Raw genomic sequence first — 23,856 nt, 5'->3', positions numbered from 1 at the left:
CTCGACCCGAAACGTCACCCATTCCTTCTCTCCAGAGATGCTGCCAGTCCCATAGAAGCATAGAAACAGAAAATAGGTGCAGGAGGAGGCCATTTGGCACTTCGAGCCCGCAACACCATTCATTGTGATCATGGCTAATCATCGACAATCAGTAACCCATGCCTCCCTCCTCCTCATATCCCTTGATTCCGCTAGCCCCTAGAGCTCTATCTAACTCTCTTTTAAATTCATTCAGTGAATTGGCCTCTACTGTCTTCTGTGGCGGAGAATTCCACAAATTCACAACTCTCTACGTGAAAAAGTTTTTTCTCATCTCAGTTTTAAATGGCCTCCCCTTTATTCTTAGACTGTGGCCTCTGGTTCTGAACTCCCCTAACATTGGGAACATTTTTCCTGCATCTAGCTTGTCCAGTCCTTTTATCATTTTATAGGTTTCTATAAGATCCACTCTCATCCTAAATTCCAATGAATACAAGCCCAGTCTTTCCAATCTTTCCTCATATGACAGTCCCGCCATCCCGGGGATTAACCTCGTGAACCTATGCTGCACTGCCTCAATAGCAAGGATGTCCTTCCTCAAACTGGGAGACCAAAACTGCACACAATACTCCAGATGTGGTCTCACCAGGGCCCTGTACAACTGCAGAAGGACCTCTTTACTTCTATACTCAAATCCTCTCATTATGAAGGTCAACATGCCATTAGCTTTCTTCACCTCCTGCTCTACCAGCATGTTTACTTTCAGTGACTGGTGTACAAAGACACCCAGGTCTCGTTGCACTTCCGTTTTTCCTAATCTGACACCATTGAGATAATAATCTGCCTTCTTGTTCTTGCCGCCAAAGTGGATAACCTCACATTTATCTACATTATACTGCATCTGCCATGCATCTGCCCACTCACTCAACCTGTCCAACTCACCCTGCAACCTCTTAGCATCCTCTTCGCAGTTCACACTGCTACCCAGCTTTGTGTCATCTGCAAATTTGCTAGTGTTACTTTTAATTCCATCATCCAAATCATTAATATATATTGTGGCACTCCACTCACCACTGCCTGCCATTCTGACAGGGACCTGTTTATTCCTACTCTTTGTTTCCTGTCTGCCAACCAATTCTCTATCCATGTCAATACCCTACCCCCAATAGTTCTAATTTTGCCCACTAAAATCCTGTGTGGGACCTTATCAAAGGCTTTCTAAAAGTCCTGGCTCTCCATCCATTTTACTTGCCACATCCTCAAAAAATTCCAGAAGATTAGTCAAGCAGGATTTCCCCTTTCCATGCTCTCGTGGACCAATCCTTTTACTGCTATCCAAATGCGCCGTTATTACTTCTTTAATAATTGACTTCAGCATCTTCCCCACCACCGATGTCAGGCTGACTGGTCTATAATTCCTTGTTTTCTCTCTCGCTCCTATCTTGAAAAATGGGATAACATTAGCTACCCTCCAATCCACAAGAACTGATCCTGAATCTATAGAACATTGGAAAATGATCACCAATGTGTCAACAATTTCTAGAGCCATCTCCTTGAGTACCCTGGGATGCAGACCATCAGGCCCTGGGGATTTATCAGCCTGCAGTTCCATCGGTCTACCCAATACTATTTCTCGCCTAATACAAATCCCTTTCAGTACCTCTGTCTCCCTAGATCCTCTGTCCCCTAGTACATCTGGGAGATTGTTTGTGTCTTCCTTAGTGAAGACAGAACCAAAGTACCTGTTCAACTCTTCTGCCATTTCCTTGTTCCCCATAATAATTTCTCCTGTTTCTGCCTTCAAGGGACCCAAATTTGGCTTTACGAATCTTTTTCTCTTAACATACCTAAAGAAGCTTTTATTATCCTTTATATTCTTGGCGAGCTTACCTTCATACTTCATCTTTTCATCCCGTATTGCCCTTTTTGTTACCTTCTGATGTCCTTTGAAAGTTTCCCAATCCACTGGCTTCCCGCTACACTTTGCTATGTTATACACCTTTTCTTTTAGTTTTATACCGTCCCTAACTTCCCTTGTCAGCCACGGTTGCCTCTTACTCCCCTTAGAATCTTTCTTCCTCTTTGGAATGAAATGATCCTGCATCTTCTGGATTATGCCCAGAAATTCCTGCCATTGCTGTTCCACCGTCATTCCTGCTAGGATCCTTTTCCAGTCGACCTTGGCCAGCTCCTCTCTCATGCCTTCATTGTACTCCTTTGTTCAACTGCAACACTGACGCTTCCAATTTAACCTTCCAATGAAGTTACTCCAGCTGTTTGTGTCTATCTTCCTTTTAAACCAGCATCTGCAGTTCCTTCCCACACACTCCTGGAAAATCAGAACTGATTTTCTGATCTACTAACCTACATCTGGGTGCTAAGTACAAGCCAAGGCCCAAGGTAGTGCCAACTGCATCTTTAAGATTATTCTTGAGGATGTTTTACTTCCTGTGGCAGGTACCTCTGCTAAATCAAACTGAAACGGTGCAGTAGGTGCAGTTGTGCCCTGGGAGTGCATCGAATGAATTACTTTGTTCCAATTGAGCAGACAGGGTTAAAGTCAGGTTTAATATAAATAGCATTATTTTATTTCTTGCATGCCATACTGTACTTGTTTGCTTGAACTTTTATTACAGTAAGCATCTGAATCATATTTTAAAGAGGCATCCTGGAGAAATGATATAATGTAATTATCATGATTCCTTGGGAGTTTGTTAACTGAATGAAGCAATCTGTTCTTGAAAAACTTGTTGACTGATCAGTGGAATCTAAATTAAACGCAGGCTTGTTTGTTTTGTGGCTAATTCTATTTCCCTGCCAGCATTCAAGATGATTTTTAAAGTACTTGCAATTTTACTCAGAGCTGAACCATGGAAATAATTGAATCAAACCAAACACGCACAATTTTACAACTTTATGATTTGCAATGTAAACGCATTAAAATGCGGTGCTTTTTACTATTTTTTCAGAATGATGCAAATACTCAGCCACTACCACAAGAGTTTACTTTTAAAGTGCCTAATTCATGTGATAAAGCTTTTAAAGGAGTTTCACTGGGTGTAAGAAGATATTGGTGACAAGATGGGCTTTAAGAAAGATCTTTCAGGACAAAAGTGAGCAGGCAGAAATGTTTAGACCAAGAGTTTTACTCCACAGGAATAAAATCAAACTGTCATTGACTGTCGATGGTGGACAGAAGGGAGGAAGGAATCACAAATCACCATCTTCAGGCAGATATTGCAGCACTGTAGGAGATTGCATGCATATGAGAGATGAGATTATGGACAACATTTAGGAATCTGCAGCCAGGGGGATGAAAATGAAGCAGATCTTGGTGCAACCGAAGATCGACACAAAAAGCTGGAGTAACTCGTCGGGTCAGACAGCATCTCTGGAGAAAGGGAAGAGGTGAACAGTCTTGACCTGAAACGTCACCTGTTCCTTTTCTCCAGAGATGCTGTCTGACTCCAGCTTTTTGTGTCTATCTTCGGTTTAAACCAGCATCTGCAGTTCCTTCCTACACAGATCTTGGTGCAAGATAGATCTTGATTGCAGGATTTTGGATAAACTAAACAGAATGCATGGCCAGCAGGTAGAGTTCGCAAGTCAAGAGTGGAGATGGCAATTGTATGGATGAAGATTTCAACAAAAGGGTGGTTAGAATTTGGGGTGGAGGCAAGTATTATAAAGGTGGAAGTAGGGAATGTTTGTAATGTGGGATTGGAAGTTTAGCTCGGAATTAACTGAAATGCTGAGGCGGAAGACATCAAATAGTGATGAGAGAGGGCCAGCATAGTGATCTGGCTGGGAGAGCTTCTGCCTAACATGCCAGAGACCTGGTTTCGATCCTAATCTTGGGTGCTGTGTATGTGTAATTTGCACGTTCTCTCAGTGATTCCTCTGCGTGCTCCGGTTTCCACCCACATCGCCAAAACATGCAGGCTTGTAGGTTAATTGGCCTCTGTAAATTGCTCCTCGTGTTTTGGGAGTAGATGTGCAAGTGGGATAACATAGAACATAACAGGTGATCGATACCATGTATCTTTCAATCAATTCAATCAATCGGAGAATTTTTTTGATGGACACCAAGTAATATGATCAGCCTATAGATTTAGCCAGGTGGCATTGTGGCTCATACAAAAATATTCTACGGTAAATAGTCTGATTGCTATGGATCAAAAGAGGTGTAGCCGTTGCAGTAACAGGTTGCAGGTTGCAGTAACTGTTGCAGTTAGCGTGCATTTGGAAGCTGACAACATCAATGGATTGTTGTCCAAACCAGTTGTGTACCAGACACCACAGTACCCAAAGGGCCAGCTATTCAAAAGAAACATCTTAAAATAGAAAAATGAGGGAAAGAGGCAGACTTAGGCAAATAATTCCACAGATCTGGGTCTTGCTACATGAAAGCAGGGCCATCTATAATGGAGTAACTTAATTCAAGTTGATCCAAAAGCACAGATGCTTCGATGTGCCTTGTATATAATGGACAGACTCTGGGGAGTGAGGGGGGATAATTTCCCACATGTTGTTGATCTGCTATTGTAGCTACAGTACTTATGTGGCATGTAAAGTTTTGTGGTTAATGTTATCTCAATCTCTCCCCCAGGATATTGTTGGTATGAGTCATAGAGATGTCAATGAATATCAAGTAAATGATAGTCATAGAGCTACACAGCACAGAAACAGGACCTTCAACCCAACTTGTCCATGCCAACCAAGTAGCATAAATGAAATAGTCCCACTTGCCTGGACTTGGCCATATCCCTCCAAATCTTCCCATCCACGCCTTATAAATGTTATCATTGTATCCACCTCTACCATTTTCTCTGGCAGCTCGTTCCATGCACCCACCACTCTCCGTGGGAAAATTGCCCCTCGGATCCTTTTCAAATCTTTCCCCTCTCACCATAAACCTATGCCCTCTAGTTTTTGAGACCCTTACCCTGATTATTCTCCTTATCTATGCCCCACATGATTTTAGATAACTCCAAAGGATCACCCATTGCCCTCCTATGCTCCAGAGAAAGAAATTAGAGTGTTTACACCTTTCTTGTTTTTGAGCTCTACCCATAGCGCCTCAGCGGACGAACCCTGCAGTATGTCCACTCTGAGAGCCGCCGTGACATTCTCTCTGATATTCCTGCACTTCTTTCTCCTCCTTCTCTATCACATCTGAAACATTGAAACCCTAGAAGTTGAGCTGCTAGTTGTGTCCCTCTCCCAACCCCATTTCTACACTGGCCACAACGTCATAGTCCCAAGCACCGATCTGGACACTAAATTCATCTGCTTTCTCCACAATATTCCTTGCATTGAAATAAACACACATCAGCCCATCAGCTTCAGCATATTCCTTCACTTTTCCTTGCCTGTCCGTCTTATGAGACTTACTGGTCCTAACATAACCTCCATCTTCCCATCACACCTTCTAATTGCTGACATAGTTTGGTGCTCCATTGCCCATGATGTCTGACAGCACAGTCAAATATTTCTTCTGTCTTTAGTACCATTGTTAGTTTATATTTCAATTCAGATGAGAGGGGGAAAAGTTTAATGCAGATGTGCAGGGCAGGTTTTTATTCACAGAGAGTGGTGGGAGCCTGGAACGCACTGCCAGGGATGGTGGAGGTCACAGATATGATAGTGGCATTTAAGAGGCTTTGGATAGTCACATGGAAGTGCAGGGAATAGAGCGATATGGATCATGTACAGGCAGATGAGATCAGTTTAACTTAGCATCATGTTCAGCACAAACATTGAAGGGCCCATTCATGTTCGTTGTGTAGGAATGAACTGTAGATGCTGGTTTACACCAAAGATAGACACAAAATGCTGGAGTAACTCTGCAAGTCAGGCAGCATCTCTGGAGACTGAAGAAGGGTCTCGACCCGAAACGGCAACTATTCCATTTATCCAGAGATGCTGCCTGACCCGCTGAGTCACACCAGTATTTTGAGTCCATACTGTTCTTTGTTTTGTGTCATTAATCTAGCTCTTTTAGTTACTCCACTTAACTTGAAGTAACTGGTTACCTTGTCAAGGAAGTCAAGACATCCCTTGCCCAGAGATCACTCAAGCAATGAGCAAATCACTCCATAACTGTAATATTCGGTGCAATTAAGGCAGGGAGCTTGTGCTGAAACTGAATATTAGCAGAATCTGAAGTTATTGCAAGATTGGCCTTGCTCAATAAAGGTGATATAAAAGTAACCTTTCCTATTGCCTCATTATATATTGTTAACATTTTACAATTTTCCCTTACATAATTACTAAATGTTTTATCTTCTATCTTCATTTAGATATGTTTCTATCTTCCCACTGGTCTATTTTGCTGGAAGATCAAAAATCCCCTTTGCTTGTTATCCCTTTTCTATCCAACTGTATTTATCGGCATGTTTTTGATTTAGAGTAATAAAAAAGTTCAGCTGCCTGCAGTTAGCCTTTGTCTTAATGAAATGTTTGTGTTTTTGGATCCATTGCAAAGATTTTCAGGTAAATAAAACACAGCTGTGTAGAATTAGTCTGTCGTTCTGAAATGTTTACTTGAAAAGCTCTCCAAATGAACTTCAGTTTGTTTGGGGGGGGAAAATGGGGGAAAATCAATTTAAAACAGGGGAATGATAATAGACGTATATTCTATACAACATATTATTTCCGATCCTTTGTGCCTCATACCATCGGATGTGCATGGAAATGAATCTTCCATCCCTTTTGCTACAGTTGCAACATCAGCACATTATAGTCATAGAGTTATGGAGCCTGGAAACAAGCCTTTGGCCCAATTCATCCATGCTGACCAAGATGTTTATCTGAGCTCGGCCCATCTGCCTGCATTTGATCCATTTCAAAATAATTTTAGTTAACATGCGTTTACATGAATTCGGCCCACATAAAGTCATAGGTTATTGGAGCAGAATAAAGCCATTCGACCCATCAAGTCTACTCTGCCATTCAATCATGGCTGATTTATCTCTCCCTCCTAACCCCATTCTCCCACCTTCTCCCTGTAACCTTTGACACCCGTACTAATCGCGAATCTATCTATCTCTGCTTTAAAAATATCCATTGACTTGGCCTCCACAGCCTTCTGTGGCAAAGAATTCCACAGATTCACCACCCTCTGACTAAAGAAATTCCTCCTCATCTCCTTAAAGGAACATCATTTAATTCAGAAGTTATGAACTCTGGTCCTACAGTCTTCCACTAGTGGAAACATCCTCTCCACATCCATTCTATCCAAGCCTTTCACTATTCGATAAGTTTCAATGAGGTCCCCCTTCATCCTTCTAAACTCCAGCGAGTACAGGCCCAGTGCCGTCAAACGCTCATCATATGTTAACCCACTCATTCCTGGGATCATTCTTGTAAAACTCCTCTAGACCCTCTCCAGAGCCAGCACATCCTTCCTCAGATATGGTGCCCAAAACTGCTCAGAATACTCCAAATGCAGCCTGACCAGTGCATTAGCATTACATCCCTGTTTTTGTATTCTAGCCTTCTTGAAATAAATAGTTCAAACATCATTGAGAATAACATAAGTGGGAGAGGAAAACTCGCGTGAGGGCAGAATTAAGTATGTTTTGTGTTGTGAACTTTTATAAACTTGAGTACAGGGAGATGGTAGCGGGGGTCTTTAGTGAAAGGCTGATCCATCTGCTTCAATGGGAACACTGGAGGATGAAGGCAAGCAACTCACTGATTCAGGCAAGCCAGTCTGGTGGTGGGGAAAGTTGTTTGGGCAGGAGGGCATCAAACAGGCTATTTTGCATATGTAAACAAAGTGCCTAATACGTCTTTCAGTCTTGAACATGGAACGACTATTTTTTTTTTGTTCCCATGTGACAGACAATCACTTTCTGGTTGAAAATCTGTGCACAAAATTCATGCTGCCTTAGACAGCTGGTTTACACGTGAAAATAAACACTAGCTAAATTTATAGGCTATTTTGTTGTGTTAAGTCTGTCAGAAGTTGCATGTGCATTAATATCACGCAAATCTAATTTAACTCTGAAACTCCCAAAAGCTATTCATCACCAAAATTATGAATAATCATAATAAATCTCCCTTTGTGGTCTTCTGTGGTGCACTTTAATAATTTTTAGAGAAATAGCATGGAAACAGGCACTTTGGCCCACCGAGTCCCTGCCGAACATCGATCACCCATTCACACCACTTCTATGTTATCCATTCCCAACACACTGTGGGCAATTTTACAGAGGCCAATAAGCCTACAAACTACATGTCTGTGGTAGGTGGGAGGAAACCGGAGCACTCGGAGGAGACAGGGAGTATGTGCAATGCAGCACCCGAGGTCAGGATTGAACCTGGTGTTGCGAGGCAGCAGATCTACCAGCTGTGCCACTATATTTTATAATTAGTCACTTTGGTATTGATAAATGGAATAATGTTGGATAATGAGAAATCATATTCTTTTAAAGTTTGGATTGCATAATTTGGACTCGTAATTATTTACCTTGTAAATAGATTCTTAAGCTGCACATTTTTGAACTGAACTTCAGATAATTAGTTGTGTCTGAGCACATTTGTTTAATATGTTTGATCTCTTGTACGAATGATATGATTGTTGTCAACTGAATCTAAATTGTGAAAATATAGAAACATTCTCGTTGATAAAATTATTTATCTAAGTTTCTTTAAGTTAAGGATGTATCCTAAATAATTTAGAAATTATAGCCATGTGTCTTAATTTGACTGTCTGCTCACAGAACAGCAAGCCAAATGAGAAGGCTAGGGTTTCATATATCCTGGAGTGAGATTACTGAAATTGGAGGATGTTTTTGGTGATTATGTTTAAAACAAAAATCCATTGCTAATTTAAGCAAGAAAATATAAATGTTATTTTGCTGCTGGCATGGGTCCACTCTGCATTTAATTACTAGCAGTAGTAATTTGAATCTTTATCCTGCCGCTGAGTGCAATAAGAATTTTATTATGAAGAAAAATTGTTTTTCAGAATTTGCATGCAATGATTTAAATTTAAGGATCGGGTAGAGATAAAATTATAAATTGTTGTAGGTGTGTTGGCAAAGCCTTCAAGCACTGTACCTGTAAGTACTCAATGTATTTCACGCATGTTCTCCAGAGATGCTACCAGACCTGCTGAGTTACTCCAGCACTTTGTGTCCTTTTAGAGCCTTCAAGGTGCTGGGGTCGTATAGTTCAGCCTCCACATCCAGCAAAGGTAACTGGAGGCAGCCATGAACAGTCAGTGACTCTGGGCAGGGTCAGGCCCACTTTCATTATGTGTAATTGTGGTTGCATTTAATTTTAATTCTGCATTCCATAAATTGTAATAAATATATCATGAACTTTGTTTAAGGGTGAACCTGGGGAGAAAGGAGAAAGTGGACCTCCAGGATTAAATGTAAGTAATAGTGTTTTTGGAACATGTTCGCTTTCAGAATTATTGAGGGAACTAGTGCAGGTTGCCAGAAATCTGAAATCACTACATGATATTTGTTTCTTTCTGAAGCCTATGTAACATCGCTAAGCTTAACCATGCATTCCTTCTCCAACCCATCCTGCTGCTTGGAGCCCACTTCAGTGTTCTGCCCACTAAATACACTGACATCTTTAATTATTAAAGAGAAAAGCCTTATTCTTTGTTTGTTAAATAGCAATTGAATTAATTGTGAAGCTAAGGTATGTCTAATACACAGAAAGATGTTCTGTACACTAGGAACAACATATATATTGTATTTTCGCAGCAGTCTGAAATGTTATTTTTCCACATCGTATAGTCAAGTCAAGTCAAGTCAAATTTATTTGTCACATACACATACTCGATGTGCAGTGAAATGAAAGTGGCAATGCCTGCGGGTTGTGCACAAAAATAATTACAGTTACAGCATATAAATAAAGTTAATAAGTTACTAAACATAGCACAAAAAGTGTCGACAAAAATTTAGTCTCTGGGGTTATCAAAGTTGACAGTCCTGATGGCCTGTGGGAAGAAGCTCCGTCTCATCCTCTCCGTTTTCACAGCGTGACAGCGGAGGCGTTTGCCTGACCGTAGCATCTGGAACAGTCCGTTACTGGGGTGGCAGGGGTCCCTCATGATCTTGCTTGCTCTGGATCTGCACCTCCTGATGTATAGGTCCTGCAGGGGGACGAGTGTAGTTCCCATGGTGCGTTCTGCCGAACGCACTACTCTCTGCAGGGCCATCCTGTCCTGGGCAGAGCTGTTCCCAAACCAGACTGTAATGTTGCCGGACAGGATGCTCTCTACAGTCCCAGAGTAGAAGCAATGAAGGATCCTCAGCGACACTCTGAATTTCCTCAGTTGTCTAAGGTGGTAAAGGCGCTGCTTAGCCTTACCCACCAGTGCGGCAATGTGCGTTGCCCACGTCAGATCCTCTGCGATGCGGACTCCCAAGTATTTGAAACTGCTCACCCTATCCACAATAGACCCATTTATCTCCAGTGGCGTGTACGTCCTTGGATGTTTAGCCCTTCTGAAGTCCACAATCAGCTCCTTTGTTTTAGTGACATTCAAGAGGAGGCTATTGTCCTGACACCAGAGTGCCAGATCAGCCACCTCCTCCCGGTAGGCCTTCTCATCGTTGTTGGAGATCCGGCCCACCACCACAGTGTCATCAGCAAACTTGATGATGGAGTTTGAGCTGAACCTGGCCCTACAGTCATGTAAGAATTTGAATTTGTATATTATCTACTGAAAACTCAGGATGTCTCAAAATGTGTCAAAACCAGTCGGGAACTTTTGAAGTGTAGTTACTGTTATTGAATATGAAATGTACAACCATTTGTCACACAGAGGGATTATTTAAACAATTCTATCATCATATCATATCATATCATATATATACAGCCGGAAACAGGCCTTTTCGGCCCACCAAGTCCGTGCCGCCCAGCGATCCCCGCACATTAACACTATCCTACACCCACTAGGGACAATTTTTTACATTTACCTAGCCAATTAACCTACATACCTGTACGTCTTTGGAGTGTGGGAGGAAACCGAAGATCTCGGAGAAAACCCACGCAGGTCACGGGGAGAACGTACAAACTCCTTACAGTACAGCACCCGTAGTCAGGATCGAACCTGAGTCTCCGGCGCTGCATTCGCTGTAAAGCAGCAACTCTACCGCTGCGCTACCGTGCTACTATGACTGATATCTTTTCAAAATATTTATCCAATACATTTTTGAAAATTATTGAGTATGCTTCCATAATCTTTTCAGGCAACGCATTCAAATACTTTTAGTTCTTCGGCAAAATTCTTCAGAAGGTTAACCCTAAACTGTAGCAGACAATAGGCTAATGGCATTCTTCCTACATCTTGTGCTCAGCCTGTGTGAGGAACAGCTGGTCTTGCATGCTAACCCAAGGTCAGATCACTTACATAACCAATTTGTACTCGAGGGATTTCTCTTTGGAGTCAAAGGTAGCAGCTGGACCTCATCAAACCGTGAAAAGTCACTGCTGGCCTGCTGTGTGCTGGATGTATTCTTGGCATGAAGGAAGGGAATAGACTAGCAGATACTGAGAGGGAAGCACGAGATCTGCACATTGTCACCCCATGTCCTCCACTTCCCTTGTGTTGCTATGTTTGGTATCTTCCTCTTGCTTTGATGGGCCACTTGACTGGAGAGATATAGCAGCCACTGTATCCACGCTTCAGTTTCATGATTTAAATTGACTTTTCCATACTGTTTAATTAATACCGCTCCTCTTTTACGAACTTCCATGAAGGGTGAAAAAGGTGAACAAGGAACAACAGAGGTAGTAGATATAAATTAGTAGTAGATCACAATTAATATAAATTAGATTGTACAAAATTGTACGGTTATGAAATATACTTTACTTTATTATGTTTATCTAATTGCTCCTTAGATTTAACTTGCTATCCAAATTGTATTCTGGAACTTAAATTGGCTTATTTCCTTACATCATTACTTCTGCTAAACTTGTATCTGGTCAAATATGCATATATGTGCCTTAACAATGACACAAAGCAGATGACACAAAGCTGAGTGGCAGTGTGAACTGCGAAGAGGATGTTAGGAGGTTGCAGGTGCTCAAAGTCACTCCTTAGTTCTCAGCATTCCAAGGTTTCCAGCAGCTGTTTTTCAATACAACTTCTGAAATACAGCTTTTCCTATAAAGCTTAATGCTGTACTCACTTTTCCCGCACGTGGCTTTCGAAGTTTTCAATCTCCGTTAGTCAGATTATTGCAGGTAGTGACCCTGTCCAGTCTAATTCGGCTTCAAGGTTTTTGAAATAAAACAATCCTTGTTCCGTCCAGTCGATTCACAAGCTCCAGTCTCACTCACAGAGCCAATTGTTACTTTTAAAATGGCTCTTTAGAGAAAGTTCTTATTTTTTTCACTCATAGAGGGTAGTTCTTACATTTATTCACTCTTGGAGCAAGTTCTTACATTATAGTGTAATGGCAACTTCAGTCCTTTTCAATAAAGTCCTTTCTGATTGCCTTACTTCACAGGAAGTGGAGTGATCGATCTTGACGCAAACTAACAAAGAGATTTCCAAACGAACTACCAATTTAATTAGTCGTTTAATGAAGTAGTAATACAAACAGATCTGTATCTCTCCAAGCTTTTCAATTCTCGTCGCAGGTCTGGTAAGAACTATATCTCGCCATACTCCCCATGTCTGCCCCTCCCGTCTCTGCATCTCCAGATATAGTACCTAGTTCTGGCTCCCCCCAGTCCATTATGCCCATATATGTATTCATCTCACAACAACCTCCAAGAGTCCAAAAATAATAAAGCAGGATACAAAATAATATAATATTCTAAAACAGCTAGCACAAATACAAATGGCTCCGACAATCCTTTTCTCACATATTTTGTCTTTTATCTCTGGCCTTTGTCCAACCATCTGCCTATCAAAACCCCCGCTCACCTGTATTCACCTATCACTCGCCAGGCTTTGTTCTGCCCCCCACCACCACAATTAGTCTGAAGAAGGATCTCAACCCAAAACATCGCCTATCCATGTTCTGCAGAGATGCTGCCTGACCCACTGAGTTACTCCAGCACTTTGCGGCTTTTTTTGTAAGACAGCATATGCAGTTCCTTGTCTCGACAAAGTTATTGAATACTAAGTGTAACTGTATATCATTGTCGGAGGATGAATCTGAAAACGCATGATTTCTCAGTGATTTCAATGTGCAGACTTGAAGTAAGTGGACTCGTTCAGACTCAAGCAGAGGAGAAACCAAGGGTAACATATGCTGATTGTTAAATACAAGCTTTGCAACCGCTAAGCAGGAACAATGCAAGATGACAACTTAAAACCCATATAACCAAACTGGAACTTTGTTTATGACAAAAGACATAAGAAGATAGAAGCAGGAGTAGGTCACCATTTAATGTGATCATGGTTGATCTTCTCTAGGCCTCAACTTTTCTTCTGTGTTCGTCACCCAGAACTTTTCTTCTGTGTTCGTCACCAGAGATTTACCACCCTCCGCAAGAAAAGGTTTCTATGTACCTACGTATATACCTCGCCTTCTGAACTTGTGTGTTCCTTTGTTTGAGATTCTCCCATTCATGTTCTGTAAGGATCTTCAGTGCTTGAATAAAATCATCACTCATTCTCCTAAACTCCAACTCTATAGCTCGATTTTTACTTTAGCCTCTCATGGTAAGACAACATTCACATCCCAGCCTACATCTCTCTTGGACTGCCCTCAATGGCATAATATCCTTTCTTAAATAAGGGTCCAATAAGGGTCTCACCAACATCCTGCACAATTGTAACAATACTTCCTTATTTCTAAACTCCAGAGCACACGAACCAGTATAGATGTAGAGTGTGCTTCAGGGCAAACAATATGATTTACATTGATGTGCAGGGAGGAACTGCAGATGCTAGTTTAAACTGAAGATAGACACAAAAAGCTGGAGTATCTCAGTGGGTCAGACAGCATCTCTGGAGAAAATGATTTGAGGGTGATAGTGAAAGCATGCGCTCAAAATGGAGTTATATGAGAACATAAGAAAGCAATCTTACCAACAGATATAGGCTCTGACATATATGGCACTTTGACAGAGCTCCTGGCAAAAGATGTTTCATCTGATAAGGTGATAGGAAGATTGCAGATTCACTCTAATTCAGCACTCTCCGTGACCAGAGAAAGCTACACATTTGGAAAATGAAACAAGAGGCTAGGTGAAAGCATTAGTTATCATTGCTGAAGAATCTGTCTCATTGCTATGGTTCTGGTATCTTCTTCAATCCAGTGTCACAACCGAGAATCCTGTGTGGTTTAACAGGCAAGTAAAATTAACGTAAACCATGAAGTATACAAAGTCCAACATTTGTGTGAAATTGCCCCAGCGGTGCTTCCAAAATTGTATTTTATTTTTAATTCAATTAGATGGTAACGTTATGACTTGACTTGACTTGACTTGACTTGTTATATTAAGGCAAACAGCAATAGCCAAGGCAGTGGTTCTGATGCTAAATCTGAGTCACGAGTGTGTTCGGTGTGAAAGGGAATCTGGCAGATGTAATGTGCAGGAAGGAACTGCAGATGCTGGTTTAAACTGAAGATAGACACTAAAAGCTGGAGTAACTCGACCCGAAACGTCACCCATTCCTTCTCTCCAGAGATGCTGCCTGTCTCGCTGAGTTACTCCAGCTTTTTGTGTCTGGCAGAAGTAACGTTACTGATGTATTCACCGATTAAGTCATTTATTACATGCACTCTAGTTTAGACCTGCAATATACTTCAACTGCAAAAGAGGGTCCAAAAGGCCTCATTTGTAAAAGGCAATACCCAAGTAGGTTCTCAATGCAATTAAACAAATGAAGGAGGAAGGATTGTGAATATCCCCATTTTCCACAATGGCAGCGGACAACTTAAAGAGTGAAAGGAAGGCCAGAGCATTTTTAGTCATCTCTAGTTCCTTGATGTCCCCACTATCAGAAAAAATAATCTTTAGCCAACTTTATTCTTCCTGTCTACGTGACATCAAGAAACTGCTGACAACAAAAGATTTTGCAAAGGCTGTGACCCAAAAAACATGCCGGCTTGGTGCTCAGTTCTTGTGTACATGAACAAAAGGAGCCCCCAGCCAAGCTGCAACACTGCCATCCACTGGCCAGAGTGGAAAACACGTCCAAACAAAGCAGTAAAAACTCATTCTGATCAATTACCTCCCCACCCTTCACCCACTCTTCAATCAACAGGAGATGAATAGCGTTATCAGCAGCGTTATCGAGCAGCACTTGCTTCCCATTGTGCAGTTTAGGTTCTGCCTCAGCTGAAGGTTTCATTTGAACTTCATTCTAACCTTGTACTTAATTTAGTTTTGTTTAGAGATACAGCATGAAAACATGCCCTTCCACCCACTGTGTAGGGGGGGGACTGCAGATGCTAGTTTATACCGAAGATAGACACAAAGTGCTGGCGTAACTCAGAGGGTCAGGCAGCATCTCTGGAGAAAAGGAATAGGTGACGTTTCAAGTCGGTACCCTTCTTCAGTCTTCTTTAGTCTGAAGGATTCCGACCCGAAGTGTCACCTATTCCTTTTCTCCGGAGCTGCTGCCTGACCCGCTGAGCTCCAGAACTTTGTGTCTACCTTCAACCCACTGAGTACAGGCAGACCATTCATCACTTGCTCTTTGTTACCCCCAATTTCTCGTCCACTCCCTAGACACTAGGGGCAATTTATAGCAGCCAATTAACCCACAAACCCTCATACCTGTGGGACTTGGAAGGAAATCGGAGCACCTGGAGGAAACCCACGCAGAAACAGGGAGAGAGTGCAAACTCCACTCAGATAGCACCCAGAGTCAGGATTGAACCTGGGTCTCTGGCGTGTGAGGCAGCAGCTCGACCAGCAGCACCACAGTGCCACTGTTGCACCGGGAGCATGCTACTGTGCACGAACTTCAGGAAGGAAGGGCATCCCTAACTAAACAGCCACCTGTACCGAGGAGAATCACTCGTCTACCTGTGATCGCGTTTGTGCATCATGTGCAGGCTTCTTTGGCCATTAGTACTGGAGTGTCAGCAAGTTTTCCACACTCACCAGGGAATGTGGAGAGAGGGTGTGGGGCAGGGGACGTGGTGTTGAGTTCAGGCAGGAGGAAGAGGAGATGGAGGTGCCAGCTCTTGACATCAAAAGGATCTGGTAACACTGAAGTTAGTGGAAATCAATGGAGAAAGCCCCTCGTTTTGGTAGAATTCTGCCTTTCACAAAGGAAAATGGTTGTAATTGATGGTCAATTCAGAATTTTTTTCGGATCAACCACATTCAGTATGTATCAAAAGAACATCTTCCAGGGTACAATTTCTGTTGTATGTGGCTCATCTCCTAACGTTACAGTCTTTCTGTTGTCATCAAATGTTCTCCATCTGCTTAGAAAAATGGAAATCCAACAACATAGTAAAAGTCAAGATTATCCAGGATAAAGCAGCCACAGTCCCTGCCTCCTTTTTCCTGACCAGAGCCTCAATTTCTCACTGCATCCAAGTTTCCTTACACCCACCTGCCTTTCCCTGAACTCTTGTCATCACACTTATAAAAGCATCCCACATTCATAACGTTCCTTTGCCCTTAAACAACCTACTCTAATCAACTTGAGAAAGTTCCTGTGTAATACATTCTGAAGCTTGTGTACTTCAGTGTAATCTACTATTCTTATACTCTTGTACTTATGTATAAATGTGCCTATGTATAGTAACATTATTACTGAACTGTATGCAAAAAAGGAATTGTACAGTACTAAGGTACATGTGCCAATTAAGTACCATTGAACCATTGAAGGTGTTAAAATGTAAGCTTTCAATTCAGGTGTTGTGTTTTCTGATATATTTAGGGCATAGTGGGTCCTAAAGGCGACATGGGAATCCCAGGACTTCCAGGGCAGAAAGGTGACAAAGGAGAAACTGGGTTTTTTGGTCCACCTGTAAGTATCTATGCTGATATGCTCCATTTCCTATAACTTCAGCTCAATAACCTAGTAACAGATAAAACATTTCCTAAACACAATGTATGGAAAATACCGTTAAGTGATTGAACAATTGGATTTCCAATTCTTTTTTATTATTATGATTGTCCACACTTAACCCTCATCTTAAAACTGAGTCTTGAAGTCTATCATTCCTAAAATTACTTAAATTATCTGCTTACAATCCTACTGTTTTCAAAGTTGCAGTCAATGTGGTAGTAAATCAAGGAGACTGCTTTCTGTTTAGGGTGAACCAGGATTGAATGGTAGCAAAGGAGAAAAAGGTGATGCTAGTGAAAAAGGTGATAGAGGATTCCCTGGAGTGAAGGTATGTGAACAAAATCTATCTTTAATAAATGGAGAAACTGAGCATCATCTGAAAATGATTAAGATATTATGGTAGAATAGTTAATACAGGAAATAGATATAGATTCGAAAGCAACTGCAGGTTTAATTTGGCAACAGTTCAATGAAAAGTTTTAACGTGGAATTAAATGGGTCAGGATGGGCAACAATAAAAAATTAGCGAAATTTTCACACCTGACACCAATCCATCTGCAAATTGCCATACTCCAGGTTTGACAGTAGTGACTTTGAATGAGCCACACGGTGACTGGAACTGTACATGTAGAGGTCTTTATTCAGCACAAGCAGTCATACCGAGGTCACAAGGTGGAAGAATCTCCTGCGAGAATCTCTCGGTAATTTCTCTGAACTCAAAGCACATTGACTTCTCCCTAGGGTTTGTAACCTGTTTGCGGAGCAGGGGAGGTACCATCGCATTTTATTGGGCACATTTTGAATGTTTTTGACAGGGATTTGAATTTCATGGCACCAACTTGGTTTTGATAGTGCTTGCTGAACACCCAATGAAATAGAGGTTGAAGTTCTGATTGTCTCAAATGGAAACCGATCAGGACAAAGCATGTTTCTCCCAGGTTCCCTCTGATCATAGGGCTTTCAGATCTACTCTTTGGGATGACAGGAGATTTATAAAGGAATAAATCAAGGAAGACTGCCACCATCCACACAAGAAACAATATGTTTTGGTGCGATTTAGAGGTTCATAGAGGAGATGTGGACAACTAGACAGAGTGGTGGAGAAGAACAGGCATTTGAAGGCACTGATCACATGAATATTCAGTTACTTAACTTCCTTCACATACCTGAAGACCAATGCTTCCCCATGCTCAGACTAACATTACTGATAATATCTAGACTCTTCCTCAAGAGGAGTTACTTCCTGGTGGATCTCATCCACATTTGCAATGAAAATTATTGCCTTTCTCAAACCCTCCTGGCTTCTTCCATTGCTAAGAAGAGATTTCTCTGCACATAAATGTATAAAGCTAACCATGGGTACAGGTGACAATAATACACTAAACTAAACTAAAACTAAACTAAACTACATCATCTCTCATCAATCTCTGCTGCAATAACATCAACTGGAACAAATGGTCGCTCAGTTTATATAAATAACTAGCTTCCCATAGGAATGGGATATTGCCAATTCCAATATAGTGACCGTCTCAGTTTACTGAGAAAATTATTATTTTACTGTGACATTTCAAGAAAAGGTGATTTAAATGCGCGTTAGAGAACAAATAGACTAATATCTGATAGTCCAGAAAATCTGCTCAATTGGCACCAGCAAAGTCTCATTCCTGCCAGATTAACAGTTTTATTATAGTTTAATTAGCTATGTGCACCTTTCATTGTTTTGGAAGCAGAGCAGACTCATTGGGGGATATGCAAATAGAGGCCTGGTGAAGAGAGACCCTTCGAAAGGGTTGGGAATTTTGTAGAGACATATTGAAGGGTTGTGGGAAAATGTATAAAGAGAGCTGAGAAAGACACATTGAGGCATTTGGGGGTACAATATCCCAAAAAGTGCTGGAGGAAAGACCCATCAATCGATTTGGAGTTTATGTAGAAGGCTGACGGAAACTTATATCGAGAGTTATGAGGTCAGATTAGGTACAGATAACGGGGGACAGTCACATCAAGGGATTCAGGGATTATATGATAAACAGGAAAATCATAGGCAAGCTTCTTAAAAGCTGCTTTGGAGATCTATGCACCCTCCAGTCACTCCCAGAAGAAACTTATCTTTCTTCCCCCACCTGTCCTAGCCCATTCAGGGCTCCTGTTCTTTCTTTAGACTTTAGAGATATGGTGCAGAAACAGGCCTTTCCGGCGATGTCCTTAAAAGATCCCTTTTGAATAAATTTTAAAGGAATGCACGTGGAACTAAAATCGTCAGTAGTCTTTGCAAAGGTGATAACTGTATTGCTGTATTTCGATCTTTACAAACTCTATTTAGGACTATTACACTGATACAAATGCATGGGATGATCACATTTTGTTTGTAGAATGAGCCAAGTTTTCTTTCCATGGATTTCAGGGAGGTTTTACCCACATTTGCTGCAGTGACCCATTACCCTATCTACCTGAGGCATCAGTAAATTGTTCTTACTAATGCTGAACATAAATCAATGATGTAACTTAAAAATATATTGCAAGTTATAGAAGTTGAATAACAGATTAATTAATGACATTGTGGCATGTCCTTTTTACAGGGAAATCCTGGTTCCACAGGTTTTATAGGTCTTCCTGGTCAAAAGGGAGAAAAGGTAAGAACTCGAGATGTTTGCTACAAAAAGTTTTAACTGCCCAAGTCAAGTCAAGTCAAGTCAAGTTTATTTGTCACATGCACATACACGATGTGCAGTGAAATGAAAGTGGCAACGCCTGCGGATTGCATGTTGCTCTCTCTGTGCCTCCCCCTCCTTTCAAATCAGAGTCATTTCTGGTCACACAAGTCTCTATAAGCCCTCAAATATTTAACGAGTCCTAGCTTGTTATCGCCTCGGTGTTGTTTCGAACCAGGGGATCAACTCCTTCGGTACCATTCTGACCAAGTGCGGATTAACACTGATCTCAGAAACTTGCTGCAGTCACACAAGATATTACCCAACATTTTTAAAAAGTTCACCTAAAGAAAGTTTTCTTTCACTGGATCATGTCTTCTGGAGGGAGTTAGTCACCTTGGGATAGCACTTGTACGTACCCCTTCTAAAGCTCTGCATCTGACACTTCAGCTTAACACTTGGTAACAAGACATCTTTAAGGGCAGATAACAAAACAACATTGCCAATAAATTGTATTGAATTGTGCTGATTATTTCAGCACTAAGCAAATGGAATTCTTAGCAACACAGAGTGAAACATGTCATGGGTTGTATCGCATCACTCTGGTAATTGGACTGGCTTTTCCACCACAGATATATAATCCAGTTATGCCTTTCACAAATTGGATCAATTTGTCCCAGAAAGGGACACCATTAAAAAACAATAATATTGGAAACAGGGTAGATGTAGGCCATCAAGCCTCCTAAACCAATTTAATCTTTTCAAAGATCATAGCTGATCTTCCCTCAGTGCTACTATCCACATATTTCTGGATTCCATTGATGTCCAGAAATGTTTTAAATGAACATGATGACTGAGCCTCCATAGACTTTTGTCTGTCCCTCTTCTTCCTGGAGTCCTGTGTAGTTGAGTTACTTACTATGCCATACTCCTGTCTCTGACGGCGCTCCCCAGAGGAATCAATGGCATCCAAAAGGGTAGAAACAAAGATCTACAGATGGTGGTTTATGCCAAATATAGACACAAAGTGCTGGAGTAACTCAACGGGTCAGGCAGCATCTCTTGAGAAAAAGGATGGGTGACGTTTTGGGTCGGAATGGCATCAAAAAGAGAATATCTGTTCAGGAATGAGATGGACTCCATGGACTCCTGCACCACCTTCCTGTTCCTCATAGCCTGTTTGGCGGTCACCCATGCCCCAGACCACTCTGCCTGTTCACACTCAAGAGATAACGTAAGCACTTCCCTAAATGTACTGTCCATGAAGCATCTCATAGGTATCACAGCCACAACTCCAGCTCCAAAGCACTCTCAAGTCACTGTAGCCTCCTGTGCATGTGGCTCCCTGAAACACTGAAAGTATCTGTGGTCTCCCTCATAGTGGAGGATGTGCATTCCACTGTTGTGCCTCACCCTCACAGAATATTTGGAAACCACATAAGTTGGAAGTTTTCACAGTGTAGCACCATACTGACAATCCATTGAGATAAGTTCCATGCATCTTTTATCTTCCCCCTTACACCCCCACTATTTTTCCAATCTCCTCTCCAACCAAATTCTCACACAACCCGCCAGTTGGTCTGTGCCTCCAAATTTGTAATGGAGACCCCAATCTTCATCCAACCGTTCCACTCCCAGCCACTTAACGGAAATCAATCTTGCCTCCTGCACACAATCAGGAAGTGACCGCTGGTCCTCATTCTTGACAACCCCTGCCCAGGGAAACACATTACATTACCAAAGTGGGGAAGCACATTTCAAAGTTGCAGTACTTATTTTGAAGCAACTGAGCTTCCTGGAGATTGCAGGAAAAATGTTCCCGAGGGTGGGAGAGTCCAGAACCAGGAGTCACAGTTTAAGAATAAGGGGTAGGCCATTTATAACTGAGATGAGGAAAAACATTTTCAACCAGAGACTTGTGAATCTGTGAAATTCGCTGCCACAGAAGGCAGTGGAGGCCAATTCACTGGATGTTTTCAAGAGGGAGTTAGATTTAGCTCTTAGGGCTAAAGGAATCAAGGAATATGGGGAAAAAGCAGGAACGGGGTACTGATTTTGGATGATCAGTCCTGATCATATTGAATGGCGGTGCTGGCTCAAAGGGCCGAATGGCCTACTCCTGCACCTATTTTCTATGTTTCCATGTTTCTATCAGTGGGCTCATGAATAAAGAGATCACTTGCACTCTGTTGCTATGTTCAGTCTGCATACCAATTTGGGCACCCTTAAATTTCATGGCCAAGTAGTTTCATGGAGCGTTTAACAGAAATACTTCACAGTGGCGATAGGAAATAAAATTTGATACACGCTCATAAGGAGATGATTAGGTTACTGCACTGTGGTATCATGTTTTCAACCTGAATTAGTTTTGGAATTAGACCCCCTCTGGGAAATCTTGATTAGTGAACTTGCTCTCATATATATGAATGTCTTGGGTTGTTTCTCTTCCTTTAATTTTAGCTGTGACATATGCAGTCATGGTGAATTTATTATTTTAAAGTAGATCTATTTAGGCAAATAATCAGGCAAAGATATCTTACAGTGAAGTTTAGCATTTACTTCCTTTCGCTTTTCTGATGCAGGGTAAACTCGGTGAACCAGGATTAGATGTAAGTATCTTTTGACATAATGTTTTAAATTATTAAATTGAAATACAAAATTGTTAATTAATAGAATCTGAAAATCCATGCAAAATGAAGTGACTTATTTCAGAGAGCTATGTCAAAAGCTTGCAACTTTACAGGTTGCTATTTTGAGACCAAATGTGTTATGATAAAAATATATATTTTCTAGAACAGGTAAATATTGAAACATCTTGTAAGGAAGCTGGTTACAGAGATAGATCAAGCACATGATGTAAACAGAAGGGCCAAAATGAAAGTTCACCATCCCCAGGGCCATAGCTGCTATGAACCGGTCCTGCTGAGCCGGATGGCCACAACGCATAGATCAACTTGCACTTTACCCTGTCTAAAAACTGTTACAATTCAAGTCAAGTCAAATTTATTTGTCACATACACATACTCGATGTGCAGTGAAATGAAAGTGGCAATGCCTGCGGGTTGTGCACAAAAAGAATTACAGTTACAGCATATAAATAAAGTTAATAAGTTACTAAACATAGCACAAAAAGTGTCGACAAAAATTTAGTCTCTGGGGTTATCAAAGTTGACAGTCCTGATGGCCTGTGGGAAGAAGCTCCGTCTCATCCTCTCCGTTTTCACAGCGTGACAGCGGAGGCGTTTGCCTGACCTTAGCATCTGGAACAGTCCGTTACTGGGGTGGCAGGGGTCCCTCATGATCTTGCTTGCTCTGGATCTGCACCTCCTGATGTATAGGTCCTGCAGGGGGACGAGTGTAGTTCCCATGGTGCGTTCTGCCGAACGCACTACTCTCTGCAGGGCCATCCTGTCCTGGGCAGAGCTGTTCCCAAACCAGACTGTAATGTTGCCGGACAGGATGCTCTCTACAGCCCCAGAGTAGAAGCAATGAAGGATCCTCAGCGACACTCTGAATTTCCTCAGTTGTCTAAGGTGGTAAAGGCGCTGCTTAGCCTTACCCACCAGTGCGGCAATGTGCGTTGCCCACGTCAGATCCTCTGCGATGCGGACTCCCAAGTATTTGAAACTGCTCACCCTATCCACAATAGACCCATTTATCTCCAGTGGCGTGTACGTCCTTGGATGTTTAGCCCTTCTGAAGTCCACAATCAGCTCCTTTGTTTTAGTGACATTCAAGAGGAGGCTATTGTCCTGACACCAGAGTGCCAGATCAGCCAACTCCTCCCGGTAGGCCTTCTCATCGTTGTTGGAGATCCGGCCCACCACCACAGTGTCATCAGCAAACTTGATGATGGAGTTTGAGCTGAACCTGGCCCTACAGTCATGTGTGTACAGGGAGTACAGTAGGGGGCTAAGGACGCAGCCCTGGGGGGATCCTATGTTCAGGGTGAGGGAGCTAGATGTGTGTTCCCCCATCCTGACCACTTGGGGCCTGGCAGTGAGAAAGTCCAGGACCCAGGCACACAGAGGGGTGCTAAGCCCCAGTTCCAGCAGCTTTTCAACCAGTCTGCTGGGGACTATTGTGTTGAATGCTGAACTAAAGTCAATGAACAGCATCCTCACATAGCCCCCCTGGCTGTCCAGATGAGAGAGAGCGGTGTGTAGAACCTGGGAGACCGCATCATCCGTGGACCTGTTCGGACGGTATGCGAACTGTAGTGGGTCCATGTTGCGAGGAAGGAGGGCGCAGATG

The 23,856-nt window shown here is 42.0% G+C and overlaps 1 protein-coding gene across 1 annotated transcript in view; it reads left to right on the top strand.

The window, feature by feature from the left end:
• Positions 1-23,856, top strand: part of col23a1a (collagen type XXIII alpha 1 chain a) — a 117,601-nt gene that overhangs the window by 79,321 nt on the left and 14,424 nt on the right. Inside the window, exons 9-14 of the mRNA XM_078411297.1 lie at positions 9,323-9,367; positions 11,716-11,748; positions 16,820-16,909; positions 17,199-17,279; positions 19,531-19,584; positions 22,185-22,211. Of these exons, the coding sequence (XP_078267423.1) occupies positions 9,323-9,367; positions 11,716-11,748; positions 16,820-16,909; positions 17,199-17,279; positions 19,531-19,584; positions 22,185-22,211 (330 nt within the window). The remainder of the gene's footprint in view (positions 1-9,322; positions 9,368-11,715; positions 11,749-16,819; positions 16,910-17,198; positions 17,280-19,530; positions 19,585-22,184; positions 22,212-23,856) is intronic.

The sequence above is a fragment of the Rhinoraja longicauda genome, chromosome 14, assembly GCF_053455715.1.
Source record: "Rhinoraja longicauda isolate Sanriku21f chromosome 14, sRhiLon1.1, whole genome shotgun sequence".
In the NCBI taxonomy this organism is placed as follows: Eukaryota; Metazoa; Chordata; class Chondrichthyes; order Rajiformes; family Arhynchobatidae; genus Rhinoraja; species Rhinoraja longicauda.
The sequence above is the reverse complement of the archived record's forward strand: the minus strand, read 5'-3'. Positions and strand labels throughout refer to the sequence as shown.